General features: G+C 43.4%; 1 protein-coding gene across 45 annotated transcripts in view; it reads left to right on the plus strand.

The window, feature by feature from the left end:
* The window catches only part of ank2b (ankyrin-2), a 252259-nt gene that overhangs the window by 132636 nt on the left and 99553 nt on the right, over positions 1-20070 (plus strand). For 2 of the 45 annotated variants that reach the window (XM_090183991.1, XM_090183994.1), the window contains exon 1: positions 12297-12713. The exons of 42 other annotated variants lie outside the window; for them this stretch is intronic. In XM_090183991.1, coding sequence (XP_090040117.1) covers positions 12564-12713 — 150 coding nt within the window. In that variant the 5' untranslated portion in view covers positions 12297-12563. Of the gene's footprint in view, positions 1-12249; positions 12714-20070 lie in introns of those variants that run through there. One more of the 45 variants, XM_090183997.1, reaches the window with a different exon arrangement.

Consider the following 20070-nt stretch of genomic DNA (forward strand, 5'->3'; position numbering starts at 1 on the left):
GGACAAACACCGGGTCCCTGTCAATACTATTGCTCCACACACCAGGGACATCATCACACGGTTGGACAGCACACTGTGTTTAGCTTCAGAGACCTTGGGTCGGAAGGAAGGGTAGCTCTTGTGGGGGGATTCGGGAAGTGAGGTGTGTTCAGGTGAAGGAGATGCAGACTTCATGGCTGACGGTTGATTCAGGGTTCGTGGCTTTTGGGACCATGAGAAAAGTAAGTGATTTTTCCTCTGTGTTTAAGTACTCTTCCTCATTGACGATTTTATGATGAGTGATTGGGTCTCACATTTTTTTTTGGTCTGGAAAATTGTTATTTTTTTTTGGACTGAATTGGGTATTTGAGATGTTGGGTTCAGCACATTTAATGCATATCAGGGTTAGCCTGAATCAGTTTCCTTTGCCCATCTCCCTGGCTCCCTGGTTGACCCTGGTTGTAGAGACTTCGCTGCCCCAGTTTATTTCTGGAAGAATTATTCACAGTTGGAGCAGCTGAAGGACAACCTCACAGAGAGCCTGTGGCCTTTCAAACTCTCTCCGTCTGTCTCCTCTCCTCCTTCTATCTTTTTTATTTTTGGGGGTGGATGTAGTACTGCTGGATTCTGCATTTTACATGAGAGGTTCCAGGAGTACTATGCTGAATGTGATACAGAGAGATGAACAGAGAGATAGAGGGGGAGGCACACTTGAATTATGCCAGTTTCTGAAATCTCTCTGAGGTATCCCATCTTCACAAATGTAGCTTTCTGCCTCATCGCTGTGTTAGCCATATCCTAGTGTTACTTTTGTCTGTCCTCTGAGAGTTAAAACCGTTCCTCCAGTTCTTTCTCTCTTTGTACCAGCATTTTCTTTTCTTCACAAAAAAAGTGCAAAAAGGCACCTATGCCAAAGCCCTCACTCTGTCATTCAGAAACATATTCCTGTGTCTACTTGCCAGCTGAAAATATCTTCCTGTGTGTGCGTGTGTAGGCAACGTGCCCCTCTAGCTCAGAATCTTAGACTTCTGTACCCTACTGACGTTACAAGTGTGATTCCGAAATTAGGGAAGGATTTTTAATTCGAGAAGAACCAATTCACTTTTTCAGTGCTAGTTATGGATAATATAGTTATCACGTTTCACATTGGATTTATTAACTACAAAAATGTAAGTGTTCTTCATTCTGGTGCTGCTCTGCACACACAGGCATGTTTGCTAGCTAGCTTACACAGCTCTGGTCCAACTCTCTGAAGTTCAAAGATATTCAAAGTTCCGCTATAGAAGCCACTCCTCCATATGTATAATTCTGTGGGTCTAATTCAGGAAATTCATGTCATAACAAGATGCCCAAGCCTTCTCCTCTACCCTCATGCTCTCTCTCACCACCCACAAAATGTCACGTCTCGTGCCCCAAACTTGGTTGTCCGTCTCGCATGTTAACAACTATAGCCTAGGCAGCCAATAACGTCGATGCCTAGGCTAAAACAACTATAGCTTGCCTGCTCCATCCGCACTGATTGGAGAAGTAATTTAATGTTGAGCTAATCTTAATTTTTTTTATTTGACATTTATTTTACTAGGCAAGTCAGTTAAGAGCAAATTCTTATTTTCAATGACAGCCTAGGAACAGTGGGTTAACTGCCTTGTTCAGGGGCAGAACAACAGATTTTGTACCTTGGGGATTCAATCTTGCAACCATTTGGTTACTAGTCCAGCGCTCTAACCACTAGGCTACACTTGCCGCCCCAATCTGAAATCTGTTTCAGAGGTTTGAAAAGGAACAGAAAGGAACGATATGAACCTGTACTTTTTTGTGGCTTCAAACCGGTTCAGAACTTTTATTTTGCTGGTCGGAACAGTGGAACAGAACAAAAAAAAAAAGATGGTTCTGATACGATTGGAAAATCATTTTGTTTTGTAATGTCAAAGCCTTTTGAACCGATACGAGGGAACTGTGACAAAAAATGGGCGAATGGCTCATCTGGTGCGGCTCTGTCGCCATAATCCATAGAGATGGAAGGGAATGCATACATTAGATAGGCTTGTTAGAGATCGTCTCGTGTGACGTAGACAGACTGGCTATTGACATTAGCATCGGCCAGCCATATTGGCTACTACTATTCTCTGGCCTAATTCTCCCTCTTTCTTGTATATTTGTTTTGCATGAGTGTTTTGGCGGTCAACTGATGGTGAAGCTATGGCCAAAGCCAGATGAGTGACCGTAGATGAACGTCTGGGCTGGGCAAGTCTGGTGTAGCCAGGCTGTCGCACAGTGGGGGGGTTTGGATAGTTGAAAGGGTTCTCGGTGAAGGGGGATGGGTTGGTTGAGCCGCTGAACCAAATCGACCCTAAATCCCCAACATCTGTCCCAGCCTCTGGCCATTCAGAATGGCTACGATCTGGGCACCATGGTCACGGCAGTACAAGACGTTAAACCCTATACTGTATGGCACTGTGCACTTCAACACGTTGCCTAGACTAGATCACTCCAGGCAACACTGTAGGTCTGTTGTCAGTCTTTGTGTTAGAAACACATAACATGTTATTTGAGCATTTCCAATAGAAATGGCACCTATCAAAGATGCAGTGTATCTAAGGTTTTATGGTTTTAGAGGAAAAATGTCCTCGCATCAACTGAGCAACAAGAACGCCTGTGTTTCCATGGCAACATGGACCACCGATTTCTCTTATTCATTTGATTTTCATAGTCTTTTGCAATTACATTACCCTATAAAGTAGGGAAGCCTGATTTGGATTTTTGATCCCAGGGCAGGGAAGTGAATATGTACAGTACTAGACAAAAGTTTGGACACCCCTACTCATTCAAGGGTTTTTCTTTATTTTTACTATTTTCTCCATTGTAGAATAATAGTGAAGACATCAAAACTATGAAATAACACATATGGAATCATGTAGTAACCAAAAAAGTTTAAATCAAATCAAAATATATGTTATATTTGAGATTCTTCAAAGTAGCCACTCTTTGCCTTGCTTTGCACACTCTTGGCATTCTCTCAACCAGCTTCATGAGATAGTCGTCTGGAATGCATTTCAATTAACATGTGTGCCTTGTTAAAAGTTAATTTGTGGAATGTCTTTCTTTAATGAGTTTGAGCCAATCAGTTGTGTTGTGACAAGGTAGGGCTGGTATACAGAAGATAGTTAGGGGTGGTAGGGGCAGTAGGTATCCTAGTGGTTAGAGTGTTGGTCTAGTAACCAGAAGGTTGCAAGATCGAATCCCCGAGCTGACAAGGTAAAAATCTGTCGTTCTGCCCCTGAACAAGGCAGTTAACCCACTGTTCCTAAGCCGTAAGAATTTGTTCTTAACTGATTTGCCTAGTAAAATAAATAGCCCTATTTGGTAAAATACCAAGACCTTATTATGGCAAGAACAGCTCAAATAAGCAAAGTGAAATGACAGTTACTTTAAGACATGTAGGTCAGTCAATCAGGAAAATGTTATGAAAGATTCTTCAAGTGCAGTTGCAAAAACCATCATTATGATGAAACTGGCTCTAATGAGGACCGCAACAGGAAAGGAAGACTGTTACAGGAAAGGAAGACGCAGAGTTCCCTCTGCTGCAGAGGATAAGTTCATTAGAATTACCAGCCTCAGAAATTGCAGCCCAAATAAATGCTTCACAGAGTTCAAGTAACAAACACATCTCAACATCAACTGTTCAGAGGAGACTGTGTGAATCAGGCCTTCATGGTCGTATTGCTGCAAAGAAACCACTACTAAAGGACAACAATAAGAAGCAGGGACTTGCTGGGGCCAAGTAACACGAGCAAGTAACAAGTAACACGAGCAACACGACCAAGTAACACGAGCAATGGACATCCGTCCGGTGGAAATCTGTCCATTGGTCTGATGAGTCCAAATTGGCTGCCGTGTCTTTGTGAGATACAGAGTATGCAGACGGATGATCTGCGCATGTGTAGTTTCCACCGTGAAGCATGGAGGAGGAGGGGTGATGGTGTGGGGGTGCTTTGATGGTGACATTATCTGTGATTTATTTAGAATTCAAGGTACACTTAACCAGCATGGCTACCACAGCATTCTGGAGTGATACGCCGTCCCATCTGGTTTGCGCCTAGTGGGACTATCATTTGTTTTTCAACAGGACAATGACCCTTTACACCTCCACGCTGCGTAAGGGCTATTTGACCAAGAAAGAAAGTGATGGTGTGCTTCATCAGATGACCTGGCCTCCAAAATCACCTGACCTCAACCCAATTGAGATGGTTTGGGATGAGTTGGACTGCAGAGTGAAGGAAAAACAACCAACAAGTTCTCAGCATATATGGGAACTCCAAGCATTCCAGGTGAAGCTTCTTGAGAGAATGCCAATAATGTGCAAAGCTTTCATCAAGGCATAGGGTGGCTACTTTGAATAATCTAAAATATATTTTGATTTAACACTTTTTTGGTTACTACATGATTCCATATGTGTTATTTCATAGTTTTGATGTCTTCACTAATATTCTCCAATGTAGATAATAGTAAAATAAAGAAAACCCTTGAATGAGTAGGCGTGTCCAAACTTTTGACTGGTACTGTATGTCAAGTGTGTCTAAGTGGTACTTATTGATACACAGCCATGTGGAAACATACCACATACAACATGTTGAATACCGTATTACATCAGTGTCCTCCACAGAGCATCAGAGTGCACTACTCCACACTGTGCAGCATCTCCCGTTTGACAAGCAGTTTGGCATGTGAATGAGAATCCTAATTGCGTTCATCTTGCCCATCCCCTTCTAGCTAAACTGGAAGAGGCCCCTTTTCCCCAGCTAGCCCACCCCAACCACACCCACCCATCTGCTAATGCGACTCTAATTGGGTGATAAGATTTTTGGTCAGAGTGCAACCCCTAGCCCAGAGCCCTACGCCCCTATTTTTAACAAGTTTTCTCCTCGTCTCTGTTGGTCAAATCAAATCAAATGTTATTTGTCATATGCTTACTTACAAGCCCTTAACCAACAATGCAGTTTTAAGATAAATACCCCCCAAAATAAATATAAGTAACAAATAATTAAAGAACAGCAGTAAAATAACAATAGTGAGGCTATATACAGGGGGTACCGGTACAGAGTCAGTGTGCGGGGGGCACCGGTTAGTGGAGGTAATTGAGGTAATATGTACATGTAGGTAGAGTTATTAAAGTGACTATGCATAGATAATAACAGAGAGTAGCAGCAGTGTAGAAGGGGGGGGGGGGGGGGCAATGCAAATAGTCTTGGTAGCCATTTGATTAGATGTTCAAGAGTCTTATGGCTTGGGGGTAGAAGCTGTTTAGAAGCCTCTTGGACCTAGACTTGGGTCTCCGATACCACTTTCTGTGTGGTAGCAGAGAGAACAGTCTATGACTAGGGTGGCGGAAGTCTTTGACAATTTTTAAGGCCTTCTTCTGACACCACCTGGTATAGAGGTCCTGGGTGGCAGGAAGCTTAGCCCCAGTGAACCTGTACTTTTTTGTGGCTTCAAACCGGTTCAGAACTTTTATTTTGCTGGTCGGAACAGTGGAACAGAACAAAAAAAAAAAGATGGTTCTGATACGATTGGAAAATCATTTTGTTTTGTAATGTCAAAGCCTTTTGAACCGATACGAGGGAACTGTGACAAAAAATGGGCGAATGGCTCATCTGGTGCGGCTCTGTCGCCATAATCCATAGAGATGGAAGGGAATGCATACATTAGATAGGCTTGTTAGAGATCGTCTCGTGTGACGTAGACAGACTGGCTATTGACATTAGCATCGGCCAGCCATATTGGCTACTACTATTCTCTGGCCTAATTCTCCCTCTTTCTTGTATATTTGTTTTGCATGAGTGTTTTGGCGGTCAACTGATGGTGAAGCTATGGTCAAAGCCAGATGAGTGACCGTAGATGAACGTCTGGGCTGGGCAAGTCTGGTGTAGCCAGGCTGTCGCACAGTGGGGGGGTTTGGATAGTTGAAAGGGTTCTCGGTGAAGGGGGATGGGTTGGTTGAGCCGCTGAACCAAATCGACCCTAAATCCCCAACATCTGTCCCAGCCTCTGGCCATTCAGAATGGCTACGATCTGGGCACCATGGTCACGGCAGTACAAGACGTTAAACCCTATACTGTATGGCACTGTGCACTTCAACACGTTGCCTAGACTAGATCACTCCAGGCAACACTGTAGGTCTGTTGTCAGTCTTTGTGTTAGAAACACATAACATGTTATTTGAGCATTTCCAATAGAAATGGCACCTATCAAAGATGCAGTGTATCTAAGGTTTTATGGTTTTAGAGGAAAAATGTCCTCGCATCAACTGAGCAACAAGAACGCCTGTGTTTCCATGGCAACATGGACCACCGATTTCTCTTATTCATTTGATTTTCATAGTCTTTTGCAATTACATTACCCTATAAAGTAGGGAAGCCTGATTTGGATTTTTGATCCCAGGGCAGGGAAGTGAATATGTACAGTACTAGACAAAAGTTTGGACACCCCTACTCATTCAAGGGTTTTTCTTTATTTTTACTATTTTCTCCATTGTAGAATAATAGTGAAGACATCAAAACTATGAAATAACACATATGGAATCATGTAGTAACCAAAAAAGTTTAAATCAAATCAAAATATATGTTATATTTGAGATTCTTCAAAGTAGCCACTCTTTGCCTTGCTTTGCACACTCTTGGCATTCTCTCAACCAGCTTCATGAGATAGTCGTCTGGAATGCATTTCAATTAACATGTGTGCCTTGTTAAAAGTTAATTTGTGGAATGTCTTTCTTTAATGAGTTTGAGCCAATCAGTTGTGTTGTGACAAGGTAGGGCTGGTATACAGAAGATAGTTAGGGGTGGTAGGGGCAGTAGGTATCCTAGTGGTTAGAGTGTTGGTCTAGTAACCAGAAGGTTGCAAGATCGAATCCCCGAGCTGACAAGGTAAAAATCTGTCGTTCTGCCCCTGAACAAGGCAGTTAACCCACTGTTCCTAAGCCGTAAGAATTTGTTCTTAACTGATTTGCCTAGTAAAATAAATAGCCCTATTTGGTAAAATACCAAGACCTTATTATGGCAAGAACAGCTCAAATAAGCAAAGTGAAATGACAGTTACTTTAAGACATGTAGGTCAGTCAATCAGGAAAATGTTATGAAAGATTCTTCAAGTGCAGTTGCAAAAACCATCATTATGATGAAACTGGCTCTAATGAGGACCGCAACAGGAAAGGAAGACTGTTACAGGAAAGGAAGACGCAGAGTTCCCTCTGCTGCAGAGGATAAGTTCATTAGAATTACCAGCCTCAGAAATTGCAGCCCAAATAAATGCTTCACAGAGTTCAAGTAACAAACACATCTCAACATCAACTGTTCAGAGGAGACTGTGTGAATCAGGCCTTCATGGTCGTATTGCTGCAAAGAAACCACTACTAAAGGACAACAATAAGAAGCAGGGACTTGCTGGGGCCAAGTAACACGAGCAAGTAACAAGTAACACGAGCAACACGACCAAGTAACACGAGCAATGGACATCCGTCCGGTGGAAATCTGTCCATTGGTCTGATGAGTCCAAATTGGCTGCCGTGTCTTTGTGAGATACAGAGTATGCAGACGGATGATCTGCGCATGTGTAGTTTCCACCGTGAAGCATGGAGGAGGAGGGGTGATGGTGTGGGGGTGCTTTGATGGTGACATTATCTGTGATTTATTTAGAATTCAAGGTACACTTAACCAGCATGGCTACCACAGCATTCTGGAGTGATACGCCGTCCCATCTGGTTTGCGCCTAGTGGGACTATCATTTGTTTTTCAACAGGACAATGACCCTTTACACCTCCACGCTGCGTAAGGGCTATTTGACCAAGAAAGAAAGTGATGGTGTGCTTCATCAGATGACCTGGCCTCCAAAATCACCTGACCTCAACCCAATTGAGATGGTTTGGGATGAGTTGGACTGCAGAGTGAAGGAAAAACAACCAACAAGTTCTCAGCATATATGGGAACTCCAAGCATTCCAGGTGAAGCTTCTTGAGAGAATGCCAATAATGTGCAAAGCTTTCATCAAGGCATAGGGTGGCTACTTTGAATAATCTAAAATATATTTTGATTTAACACTTTTTTGGTTACTACATGATTCCATATGTGTTATTTCATAGTTTTGATGTCTTCACTAATATTCTCCAATGTAGATAATAGTAAAATAAAGAAAACCCTTGAATGAGTAGGCGTGTCCAAACTTTTGACTGGTACTGTATGTCAAGTGTGTCTAAGTGGTACTTATTGATACACAGCCATGTGGAAACATACCACATACAACATGTTGAATACCGTATTACATCAGTGTCCTCCACAGAGCATCAGAGTGCACTACTCCACACTGTGCAGCATCTCCCGTTTGACAAGCAGTTTGGCATGTGAATGAGAATCCTAATTGCGTTCATCTTGCCCATCCCCTTCTAGCTAAACTGGAAGAGGCCCCTTTTCCCCAGCTAGCCCACCCCAACCACACCCACCCATCTGCTAATGCGACTCTAATTGGGTGATAAGATTTTTGGTCAGAGTGCAACCCCTAGCCCAGAGCCCTACGCCCCTATTTTTAACAAGTTTTCTCCTCGTCTCTGTTGGTCAAATCAAATCAAATGTTATTTGTCATATGCTTACTTACAAGCCCTTAACCAACAATGCAGTTTTAAGATAAATACCCCCCAAAATAAATATAAGTAACAAATAATTAAAGAACAGCAGTAAAATAACAATAGTGAGGCTATATACAGGGGGTACCGGTACAGAGTCAGTGTGCGGGGGGCACCGGTTAGTGGAGGTAATTGAGGTAATATGTACATGTAGGTAGAGTTATTAAAGTGACTATGCATAGATAATAACAGAGAGTAGCAGCAGTGTAGAAGGGGGGGGGGGGGGGGCAATGCAAATAGTCTTGGTAGCCATTTGATTAGATGTTCAAGAGTCTTATGGCTTGGGGGTAGAAGCTGTTTAGAAGCCTCTTGGACCTAGACTTGGGTCTCCGATACCACTTTCTGTGTGGTAGCAGAGAGAACAGTCTATGACTAGGGTGGCGGAAGTCTTTGACAATTTTTAAGGCCTTCTTCTGACACCACCTGGTATAGAGGTCCTGGGTGGCAGGAAGCTTAGCCCCAGTGATGTCTTAGTCCGTACGCACTACCCTCTGTAGTGACTTGCGGTCGGAGGCCGAGCAGTTGCCATACCAGGTAGTGATGCAACCCGTCAGGATGCTCTCGATGGTGTAGCTGTAGAACCTTTTGAGGATCTGAGGACCCATGCCAAATATTTTCAGTCTCCTGAGGGGGAATAGGTTTTGTCTTGCCCTCTTCACGACTGTCTTCTTGTGCTTGGACCATGATTGTTTGTTGGTGATGTGGACACCAAGGAACTTGAAGCTCTCAACCTGCTCCACTAAAGCTCCGTCGATGAGAATGGGGACGTGCTTAGTCCTCCTGTTCCTGTAGTCCACAATCATCTCCTTTGTTTTGATCACGTTGAGGGAGAGGTTTTTGTCCTGGCACCACATGGCCAGCTCTCTGACCTCCTCCCTATAGGCTGTGTCATCGTTGTCGGTGATCAGGCCTACCACTATTGTGTCATTGGCAAACTTAATGATGGTGTTGGAGTCGTGCCTGGCCATGCAGTCATGAGTGAACAGGGAGTACAGGAGGAGACTGAGCACGCACCCCTGAGGGGCTCCAGTGTTGAGGATCAGCGTGGCAGATGTGTTGTTACCTACCCTTACCACCTGGGGGCGACCGTCCGGAAGTCCAGGATCCAGTTGCAGAGGGAGGTGTTTAGTCCCAGGGTCCTTAATTAGTGATGAGCTTTAAGGGCACTATAGTGTTGAACACTGAGCTGTAGTCAATGAATAGCATTCTCACATAGGTGTTCCTTTTGTCCAGGTGGGAAAGGGCAGTGTGGAGTGCAATAGAGATTGCATCATCTGTGGATCTGTTGGGGCGGTAATGCAAATTGTAGTGTGTCTAGGTTTTTTGGGATAATGGTGTTAATGCTTTCAAAGCAATTCATGGCTACAGACGTGAGTGCTACGGTCGGTAGTAATTTAGGAAGGTTACCTTAGTGTTCTTGGGCACATGGATTATGGTGGTTTGCTTGAAACATGTTGGTATTACAGATTCTGTCAGGGAGAGGTTGAAAATGTCAGTAAAGACACTTGCCAGTTGGTCAGCGCATGCTCGGAGTCCACGTCCTGGTAAGCCCGCCGGCCTTGTGAATGTTGACCTGTTTAAAGGTCTTACTCACATTGGCTGCGGAGAGCATGATCACACAGCTGATGCTCTCATACATGTTTCAGTGTTACTTGTTACTTATTAAGTATCAGCCATCGTTGCCATTAATGCTCGTTAGTGCTAGTTTGACCACCAGAGGGCATTTTTGAGAAGCATTTGACTTTTTTAACATGGGCTGTACTAGAAAATATAAAACCTTTTTTTTGTAAGGACAGGGTATACGGGATTGAAAATAAAACTCATTTATTTATCAAGACCAGTCAAGACAAATTAAGTTTGATTTGATTTGACCACAGATTTAAGCTGATTGTTGTCTGCACCGCCCCGCCCACAGGATTACATCTCAGCTGTAGTACTGAGGGAAATTGAAACAAAATATCCTTTAGATGGAGGCACCAGTGGTGGAATTGGATGGGTTGGGAATTAGGGGTTGGGGTGGGGGTTGATATTGAGTAGTGGGAGGGGTTAAACATGGTAGGAAGTGATTGGGTTAGTGGGGGAGTGGGGGAAGGGGTTGTTTAGTTGCTATCGCTTGTGATGCTTGTGCTTAGGGGCGGGGTCTGGATCTCTGATACACCATATTAACATTGCTTCCCATTGGGCAAACTAAGAGAATGTGTTTGTTGGCAGATAATACAAGCATTAAGAACACAATGGAAGGAGACATGAGTAAATTACATGGAGGATAAGGTTAATAGGGCCAATTCATTGTTATTCGATTATACTTGCCTTTTTTAATGGAAGGTCTCGTCTCCACATTATTTGTGTCTGGTCTATAGTGATGGGTCTAACCTATCGTCAAGTGTGTGTGATGGGGTTGTGTGTGTGTGTGAGGGGGTGGGAGAAGGCTTAGAGAGGGATATTAATGGTCCGATCATGTAAATGTTTTATAGACGATGGGGGTGACTCTGCCGAAATAGACTTTGAAGAAGCTCTGAAGGAGTCTGTACTTCTGGTTTGAGTAACTCATTTGTATGGCTCGTTAACGCTCTCTGCAGTTGGATGCTTCTCCTCAGTTAGTTGGAAGTGGTTGAAACAATTTAATTGCCCTCTCTTCACACGTTTACACAATAAGCCTCCAGACTTTTGAGTCTGATAATTGCCCTGCAGTAAAAGGTCTGAAATTGCTTCATTTGTTTTGTTAATTTATTCTTAGAGAATAGTTTACCATGGTTGTGTGGTTCTTTACAATGAAGTGTGTTTACTCCCTGCATGGGCTAACATATTCCAGTGAATGAGAAATATTTGGCCGACATTTTGAAACAGGGTGGGCATTGTTAGTGCCGTCACAATGCCAAGTCACATGTTCAGACCAGAGAGAACGGGCACATTTACCTCACATTTACAGAACACATACAGGATCACTGACACACACACACACACACACACACACACACACACACACACACACACACACACACACACACACACACACACACACACACACACATGCATCTTGAAATGCAGCTGAGTAGCATCTCATAAGCTCACAAAAGATCTGACAAACACCTAGTTAGGCCTCTCTCAGCTGAGATCAATCACTATGGTGGATCTGGGGGTGAATGAATTACAAATCCTGAATCCTGAGAGCGAGATCAATTCAATAAAAAGATCTGGCTCTGCCTTTAATTTGCCGCCCAGCTCCACCCAATCAATAATCAGTGCTGTAGGCTTCACGGTGACACACAGAGGAAAAGATTCACACAACACAATACATTTAAATAGCTATTGTGTGGCTGCTGAAGTTCATACTAGCTCTCCGACTGGAGAAGTTGAGAGTTATAACCTTTCCCCACTCCCCTTCATGACATCAGGTTAAGTCAGCACCACGCACTAAGTCATGGTCACCCTCAGCGTGATAACAGCCCTCATCGCCAGGGGTAACCCTGGCTCTGACCTCCATGAGAGGGCATTCCAGAGCAACCAGGGGGCTACTGTACCTCCCCCACCCCCTCATCTGTTTTGGCACGCCACCCTCCCGCCGGTCGGTCGGACCACCCTCGTTCCCATGCATATCTAGGCTGGTGGGTGTAAATATAGCTGGAATTAGCAATGGGCCAGTGTTAGTGCTTAGTGTGCTCCTAGAGGGGGACAAGGAAAGCTGGCGAGGCTGACAGGCAGAGTGGGTTTGCTGGGCAAAAGGTAGCATCTTAGCCCACCTGTGGATGTAGCCTCTAGCTGTTAGCGCTCTAGGGGTGGATGGGGGAAAAAAGATACAAGGACTGGATTTTTCTTGTGGATTTACTAGAGCAACTTTACCTGCTTTTGTAGGTTTGTTTACATTTGATGACGCCTGGCTTCGCAGACACTGGGATTGTGACTAGCGGTTGCCATGGGCAACGCAGCAATGTGTAAGGTGTGTGAGGCTGAAAAGGGTTTGAAAGCCAATGGGAGTCAACCCAAGATGGACCACATTCTACCAGAGTCAGACTACTACTGCTTTGAACAACATCCTGAGCCTGAGCCAGAACCCCAAATACTGGTAAGACTTGGGGCATAACATAGGCATAACATTTCTGAGGTGTGTTAGAAGAATTATGTGAAATTCCATGCCACTCCTGCCTTGGATCTCCAGTCTCTTGCTTATTTTATTTGTACTGTAGCTCTTGTATCTTTTTCCCACCTCGGGAAAAACTCATTGACTAACCTTTTTATAGTAATATTCTCCCCTCCATTACACTGATGCGGGGAATAGTGTGGTGTACTTGTTTACAGTGTTTACAGTTTACAGCATATTGAAAGTACTCACCAAAGAAGAAAACAGTTATTTCAACTCACCTTCCCCCAGGGGGGGAAAAAATCTGCCCAATCCTGCTATGCTCAAAGGCTTTGCCACATCAAAGAGGTGTGGACCGAGTTGCCGACAGCGAAGCAAACCAAGCGATGGGATACAAAAATAAAGCCAGTCGAGTGCCAGGTCAGATACGTCTAGGCAGCTGTGTCATACAGAGTGGTGTGAGAGAGTGGTACCATAGCGATCTGTAATTGGACAGAGCTGCCTGTGAGGACGTTGTGACTCAGATGACCTAGCGACCTCTGGGTAAGAGAGGATGAAGCTGTGAGAGAGAAAAAACATAATTCTGAAAGGGGGATATCGACCCCCCCCCCCCCCGCCATGTTTTCTGACTCAGCACTATTTTCTTCAAAACAATTATAGTGTGTGAAAGGTGCGTGAAAGCAGGATAAATAAATTGCTTTGGAGAATGTGAGAATTCATTGTGTCCAGTATGTAATTAAGGGTAAATAGGATGATTGTGGGTGAGAGGGAGGGAGGGAGAGAGAGAGCGCTATTTGTGCTAAAGGTATGCGAAACTGCTAAAGGCAGTTCTTAATGTACAATTTATTTGTTTGTGAGCCTTGCATTTTATTGTGAGACCTAGTATTTCCATAATTGATATTGATTTCCATCCCTCCCTACAGTACAGTATAATGTACTGCTCTGTGCTAGCTGCAGTTGTGTTGTGTTCAATGTCCCACTCATTTCCAGAGCAATGACCAGTACATTCCAATTCCCCTGGAGTGTCTCCTCCAATCACCTCACATCACACTCCACACTCATACCATGCCTGCTGAGATCAAGGACATGATGTGACTTAGAGGAGTACTGTAAGACTTAGGGGTGTGCCCTAAGTTGACAGTTGATAGTCGGATCGGATGATACTCGTAATTGGAATAGACAGAAGTGTTTTAATATGCCTAAATAGATGTTGGCAAAATAAACTATATACACAAAAGTATGTGGACACCCCTTCAAATTAGTGGATTCACCTATTTCAGCCACACCCGTTGCTGAATGGTGTATAAAATCGAGCACACAGCCATGCGATCTCCACAGACAAACATTGGCAGTAAAATGGCCTTAATGAAGAGCTCAGTGATTTTCAACGTGGCACCATCATAGGATGCCACCTTTCCAACATTTCAGTTTGTCAAATTTATGCCCTGCTGGAGCTGCCCTGGGTCAGCTGTAAGTGCTGGTATTGTAAAGTGGAAACGTCTAGGAGCAACAACGGTTCAGCCGTGACGTGGTAGGCCACACAAGCTCACGGAACTGGACCGCTTGGTGCTGAAGCACGTAGCGCGTAACAATCGTCTATCCTCAGTTGCAACACTCACTCCCGAGTTCCAAACTGCCTCTGGTATTAACGTCAGCACAAGAACTGTTCGTCGGGAGCTTCATAAAATGGGTTCCCATGGCCGAGCAACCGCACACAAGATCACCATGTGCAATGCCAACCCTCAGCTGGAGTGGTGTAAAGCTTGCCGCAATTGGAGTCTGGATCAGTGGAAATGCGTTTTCTGGAGTGATGAATCACACTTCACCATCTGGCAGTCCGACGGATAAATCTGGGTTTGGCGGATGCCAGGAGAACGCTACCTGCCCCAATGCATTGTGTCTGTGTCTGTGTGTCCTCAACTTGCAGTGGGCAGTTTGCTGTCATTCACTCAGAATGCACATTAGCATTTCATATTTTGCCCTACCCTTGCCACACCTGCTGGATATAATGCACATTGATAGCTTGATAGCAAACGTCCTCGACATGTGATTTATTATAGTAGCAGGCAGTAGCAATCTAAATGATCAGACTGAAAACATGCGAGGAAAAGTGAACGGGTGAAATTAGGAGAAAAAAAGCTTCACGCTATCCAATCAGAGCAACAGGATCAATGTACAGCCCACCATTGTTCTTTACAGACAGGCAAACTAGCCAGTTGAGGTATTTAGACAGCTCACATGACTGACTGACCGTATGGTTTAGGAACTCTGTCACTGACTGACATGAGAAAGATGCCTGGATCATAATTGTATCCAGAAAATTGCCCATATCCGTTACGATACTTGTTTTGACCGACTACTCGGCACAACCCTCGTAAGAGTGTAGCCTGGCGTATTTGTGCAAGTTTGTGTATAGTACGCACATTGTGTGTGTTTTATCAGGGGCCCTAATCTCCAGAAGGCCCAGTTATCATCCCCTGGGGCCACTTTCATTAGCTGCATTGGAATACAAATTCATTTTAAACGTCCAGAAAGACAGTGATGTGTGTGTAGTATGTCTGTGTTTGGCATGTGTGAGTGTGTGTTTGTACTCCTTCAGAGTGTTCCTGTTATAGTTAACCACGCTGACAGCTAAAGGTCTGCTCTCTCTGAGGACGCCTACTGTTTTTGAGAACATAGACTATTTTAAACAGTGGCTGGTGTTAGCTAAGAGCAGGGTCGTGTTGCTAGCGCATGCCAGATCTTACAATGCCTGGATAGGTATTTTATGTGTCAGCTAACCACATCATATGTTATAAAGCAATCTGGTGCCCGACGGCACAGTTGATGACATGGCACGCAACCATTGGTTGATGCATGCAACGTCTGAGCAGGGGGACACAACCTATGCCTTCAACTTGACCCCTGACAGTTAGCTCTCGCGCTCTTTGTCACTAAGTGGACTGTGCAATCTCTAGTACACATTCTGATGTTTTTTTCCTGCTTTTCACACCGTCTGTACAAAGTGTTGAAATAGTTAGCAATGTAACATTTTAAATCAGAAGATGTGGTTTATATGGGGCGGCAGGGTAGCCTAGTGGTTAGAGCGTTGGACTAGCAACCGGAAGGTTGCAAGTTCAAATCCCCGAGCTGACAAGGTACAAATCTGTCATTCTGCCCCTGAACATGCAGTTAACCCACCGTCATTGTAAATAAGGCCGTCATTGTAAATAAGAATTTGTTCTTAACTGACTTGCCGAGTTAAATAAAGGTTAAAAAAATAATTAAAAAATAAAGAATAATGTTATCCTTCAGTGGTGTATAGCAAGGCTTTGTTAGCCCTGCAAGGACAATACAGCATCATTGTGCTTTCAATAAAATATTGTATGTTGTTTACCCTCCCCTACAATGTTTTTTATGGTGTTCTCGGTCAGCAGCACACACTATCTTGCCTCAATCTGTCATGCCTCAGTGAAAGCATTAGCCTCTACTGGTGAATTTAGAGTAGGTCTAAATTTAGTGTCCCTAACGAAGCTGGGCCTAGTGCTGATTTACTATATGCGAATGAGTCCTCAGGGAGAGCCGTGGTTGGCCAGGATGCTCTGGCGGCCAGCTATATCCGGTTTTGGCATTGGCCCAGAAATGTTGGGCCCAGCTGATGTTGATGACACTGATTGCTAATGAGGGGGGCCCCCAGGATGAACCAATCACGAGGAGGTAACATCTCACAGCATGCATAAACAATTACAGAAGAGAGGGGATCCTAGCCAATACATCAAACCTCATGCTTCCATTATGTCACCTTGATCTTGAAGCCTTTGAATATGTGGTGAGTTCATGTTATCATACTCTACATCTTCCTATTGAAAGTTTCCTTGTTTTTCATTGAGTCGAATGAGGTTCGATAGAATTCCGTTTGGAAGCCTCATGTGTGATGAAGTCCGATGGTTTCTGTTACTGTAATTTAATTATTCCAATATCTTTTCATTAATTGAATTCCCTTAATCTATTTTATGAGAATTTGTAAGATTCTTGTTTGCATAAATAGACGGAGACCAGTCTTATCAATAATAGGTAACATAATTTATTCTCGGAGCGCGCTGCCACGTTACCATAAGCAACAGTTCATATACAATAACATTACGTAATTTCATTGCTTCTAGAATGAATCCCCTCCTCCTGACCTAGAATTAAGTGAGTTTAAAAGTTCATTCCAACTCACTAACACACTCACAGGTCACACAACATAACTGACTTAACTTTTGACCCCTCACCATTATCGATCACCACTTAGCTGACAGTTCTAATTAACAGAAAACCTAGGAATGCACTCACTGCCTTATCTAAAACACCCCAGAGCTAAGTTTTGTCGGTTCAACCATAGGTTAACGACCCTATCTTCTTACTTAACCCACTCCTCTCCAGACTAGTTTGGAATGGTGTTCGTTATATTTAATTACTCCTTGTCCGTGTCACACAATCCCTTATGAACTCATATTGTTAATCAGATATAATAAAACAGAGTATAAGTTTACTTAGTTACAGTTCCATTTAAAATGAGAATATTGTTTAGTCATTTAATCATAATATTCCTATCAGTTTCCGATAATCATAGGGTATTAAAAACTGAACTCGGGGTATGTGGTGGTAACGATCAAGGTTCCATGGATACTGCAGTCCAGTTGAATGTGATGACATAGTAATCATCACATACTGTAATTACAGTATGTCTGTGCATATAGTGGCTGTGCATGCCAGGCAGCCCAAATGAGGGTTTAATGTAAAATACACACACACACATGCATGCCCACACTAACACACACAAGGCACACACACACAAACACACACACACACACACACACAGTTGGCGAACCTGGCGTTAATGAAGGAAATGTTAACATTGACGCCCGTCTCTTAGTCCTAGGTACCAGTGGTGTGACATGGTTGCTGTGTACAACAGATACCCAGTAAACACTGTTGTCTGTTGATATGATAGGCTGTCATGCTGTCCAAGAATAGAAGGTGTTCTTCCATTGGAGTGTGGGATTTTGTACACCAGCAAAAGACAAGGGTACAGTTGCCACATTACAAGTCTGAAAAATGGCTCTTATGGTAAAATAAAGTAGTTAAATGAGCTATGTGTGAACTCTTAGGTTCCACCGCACCCCAGAGAGAGAAATAGAGAGAGGAGAAAAAAAACAGTTGTCATGGTTACCAAGAGAGGCAGGGCCGCTTGTCTCCATGGTAACTGGGGGGGCCGAGCATGTTTCCAACGGCATTGGTCGTTGGACGGTCGTCATGGGATACAATATTTACTTTATTTATAATGTTAATTCTCCACACACATTCTACTCTGTGTAAATGATTGTTTTATGCAATCTCAGTTTAGGGAGGCTTTTGAAGCTGAAATGACATGGTCAGTAATGTGATGTCACGCTTCACGGGTTTGGTTGAAATTCCCAGTGATATACAGTACCAGTCAAAAGTTTGACCACAACTAGAGTTTTTCTTTATTTGTACTATTTTCTACATTGTAGAATAACAGTGAAGACTTCAAAACTATGAAATAACACACATGAAATCATGCAGTAACCAAAAAAGGGTTAGATAAATCAATATATATTTTATATTTGAGATTCTTTAAAGTAGCCAACCTTTGCCTTGATGACAGCTTTGCACACTCTTGGCATTCTCTCCACCAGCTTCATGAGGTAGTCACCTGGAATGCATTTCAAATAACAGGTGTGCCTTGTTAAAAGTTAATTTGTTGAATATAATTCCTTCTTATTGCGTTTGAACCAATCAGTTGTGTTGTGACAAGGTAGGGGTGGTATAGAGAAGATAGGCCTATTTGGTAAAAGACAAAGTCCATATTATGGCAAGAACAGCTCAAATAATCAAAGAGCAACGACAGTCCATCATTACTTTAAGACATGAAGTTTCTTCAAGTGCAGTCGCAAAAACCATCAAGCGCTATGATGAAACTGTCTCTCATGGGGGACCGCCACAGGAAAGGAAGACCCAGAGTTACCTCTGCTGCAGAGGATAAGTTCATTAGAGTTACCAGCTTCAGAAATTGCAGCCCAAAAATATGCTTCACTTATTTTATGTAACAGACACATCTCAACATAAACTGTTCAGAGGAGACTGCGTGAATCAGGCCTTGAATCAGGTCCAATTGCTGTAAAGAAACCACTACTAAAGAACACCAATAAGAAGCAGAGACTTGCTTGGGCCAAGAAACTCAAGCAATTAGACTGTTGTAAATCTGTCCTTTGGTCTGATGAGTCCAAATGTGAGATTTTTGGTTCCAACCGTCGTGTCTTTGTGAGACACAGAGTAGGTGAACGAATGATCTCCGCATGTGTGGTTCCCACCGTGAATCATGGAGTGTGATGGTGTGGGGGTGCTATGCAGGTGACACTGTCAGTGATTTATTTAAAATTCAAGGCATACTTAACCAGCATCCTTGGGGTGCCCCTACCCTAACCCTAAACATAACCCATACCTTAACCCATTTTTAAATGTCAACTTCAATTGGGGTGATTTCAGAGTTGGACGTCTCAAGGATTCCGGATAGCAAGGACCATCAAAGAATGTGTGTGCAACCTGGTCGACTAATATACCTCCATATTAAGGTAGTGTGATGAATCTAATTGGAGGCAATATCAGCTGATACGACACTCGTGTTTCCTGTATGAACCAGCTGTGCTTGATTTATTAATGAAGGGTAACACAGTAAGAAGTGTTAATTTTGTCTCTGTAAAGAATGGCTTATGAATGAACACATTACCAAAGACCTTCATATCTGATTGAGTAACATACCTCCTTCCCACTCTCTGTTTTTCCAATCTCTCTCTCTCTCTCTCTCTCTCTCTCTCTCTCTCTCTCTCTCTCTCTATCTCTCTCTCTCTCTCTCTCGCTCTCTCTCTCTCTCTCTCTCTCTCTCTCTCTCTCTCTCTCTCTCTCTCTCTCTCTTCTCTCTCTCTACTCTCTACCTCTCCTTAATATCACGACTCCACGTAGGAGTGTTCATTCACCCGCAAAGCCATAAAACACCCTCTCTTTTCTTAATTCATTCTCATCTCTCCACCCTCTCTGCCTTGCATAATGTGACTCGGCAGCTAGGAATCTGACTGGGGATTTGATCTGTCTTTTCTACTCCTCTGTCCTGTGGGCCTAATGGTACCATTGTATAATGTAGCTGAGTACAATTCTGACACTGTCTTCCAGTCAGTGTACACGTGCACAGTGACCTATTGCGGCTTTGAGATGACCACACTTCCCTTCTCTGATATCCATATGTGGTTTGTACAGAGAGACAGTGAGAAACGTTATTCAGCAAGAAATGGTAATATGATTC

This window comes from Oncorhynchus mykiss, chromosome 9 (genome assembly GCF_057628025.1).
Source record: "Oncorhynchus mykiss isolate SJ-2025 chromosome 9, ASM5762802v1, whole genome shotgun sequence".
Classification (NCBI taxonomy): domain Eukaryota; kingdom Metazoa; phylum Chordata; class Actinopteri; order Salmoniformes; family Salmonidae; genus Oncorhynchus; species Oncorhynchus mykiss.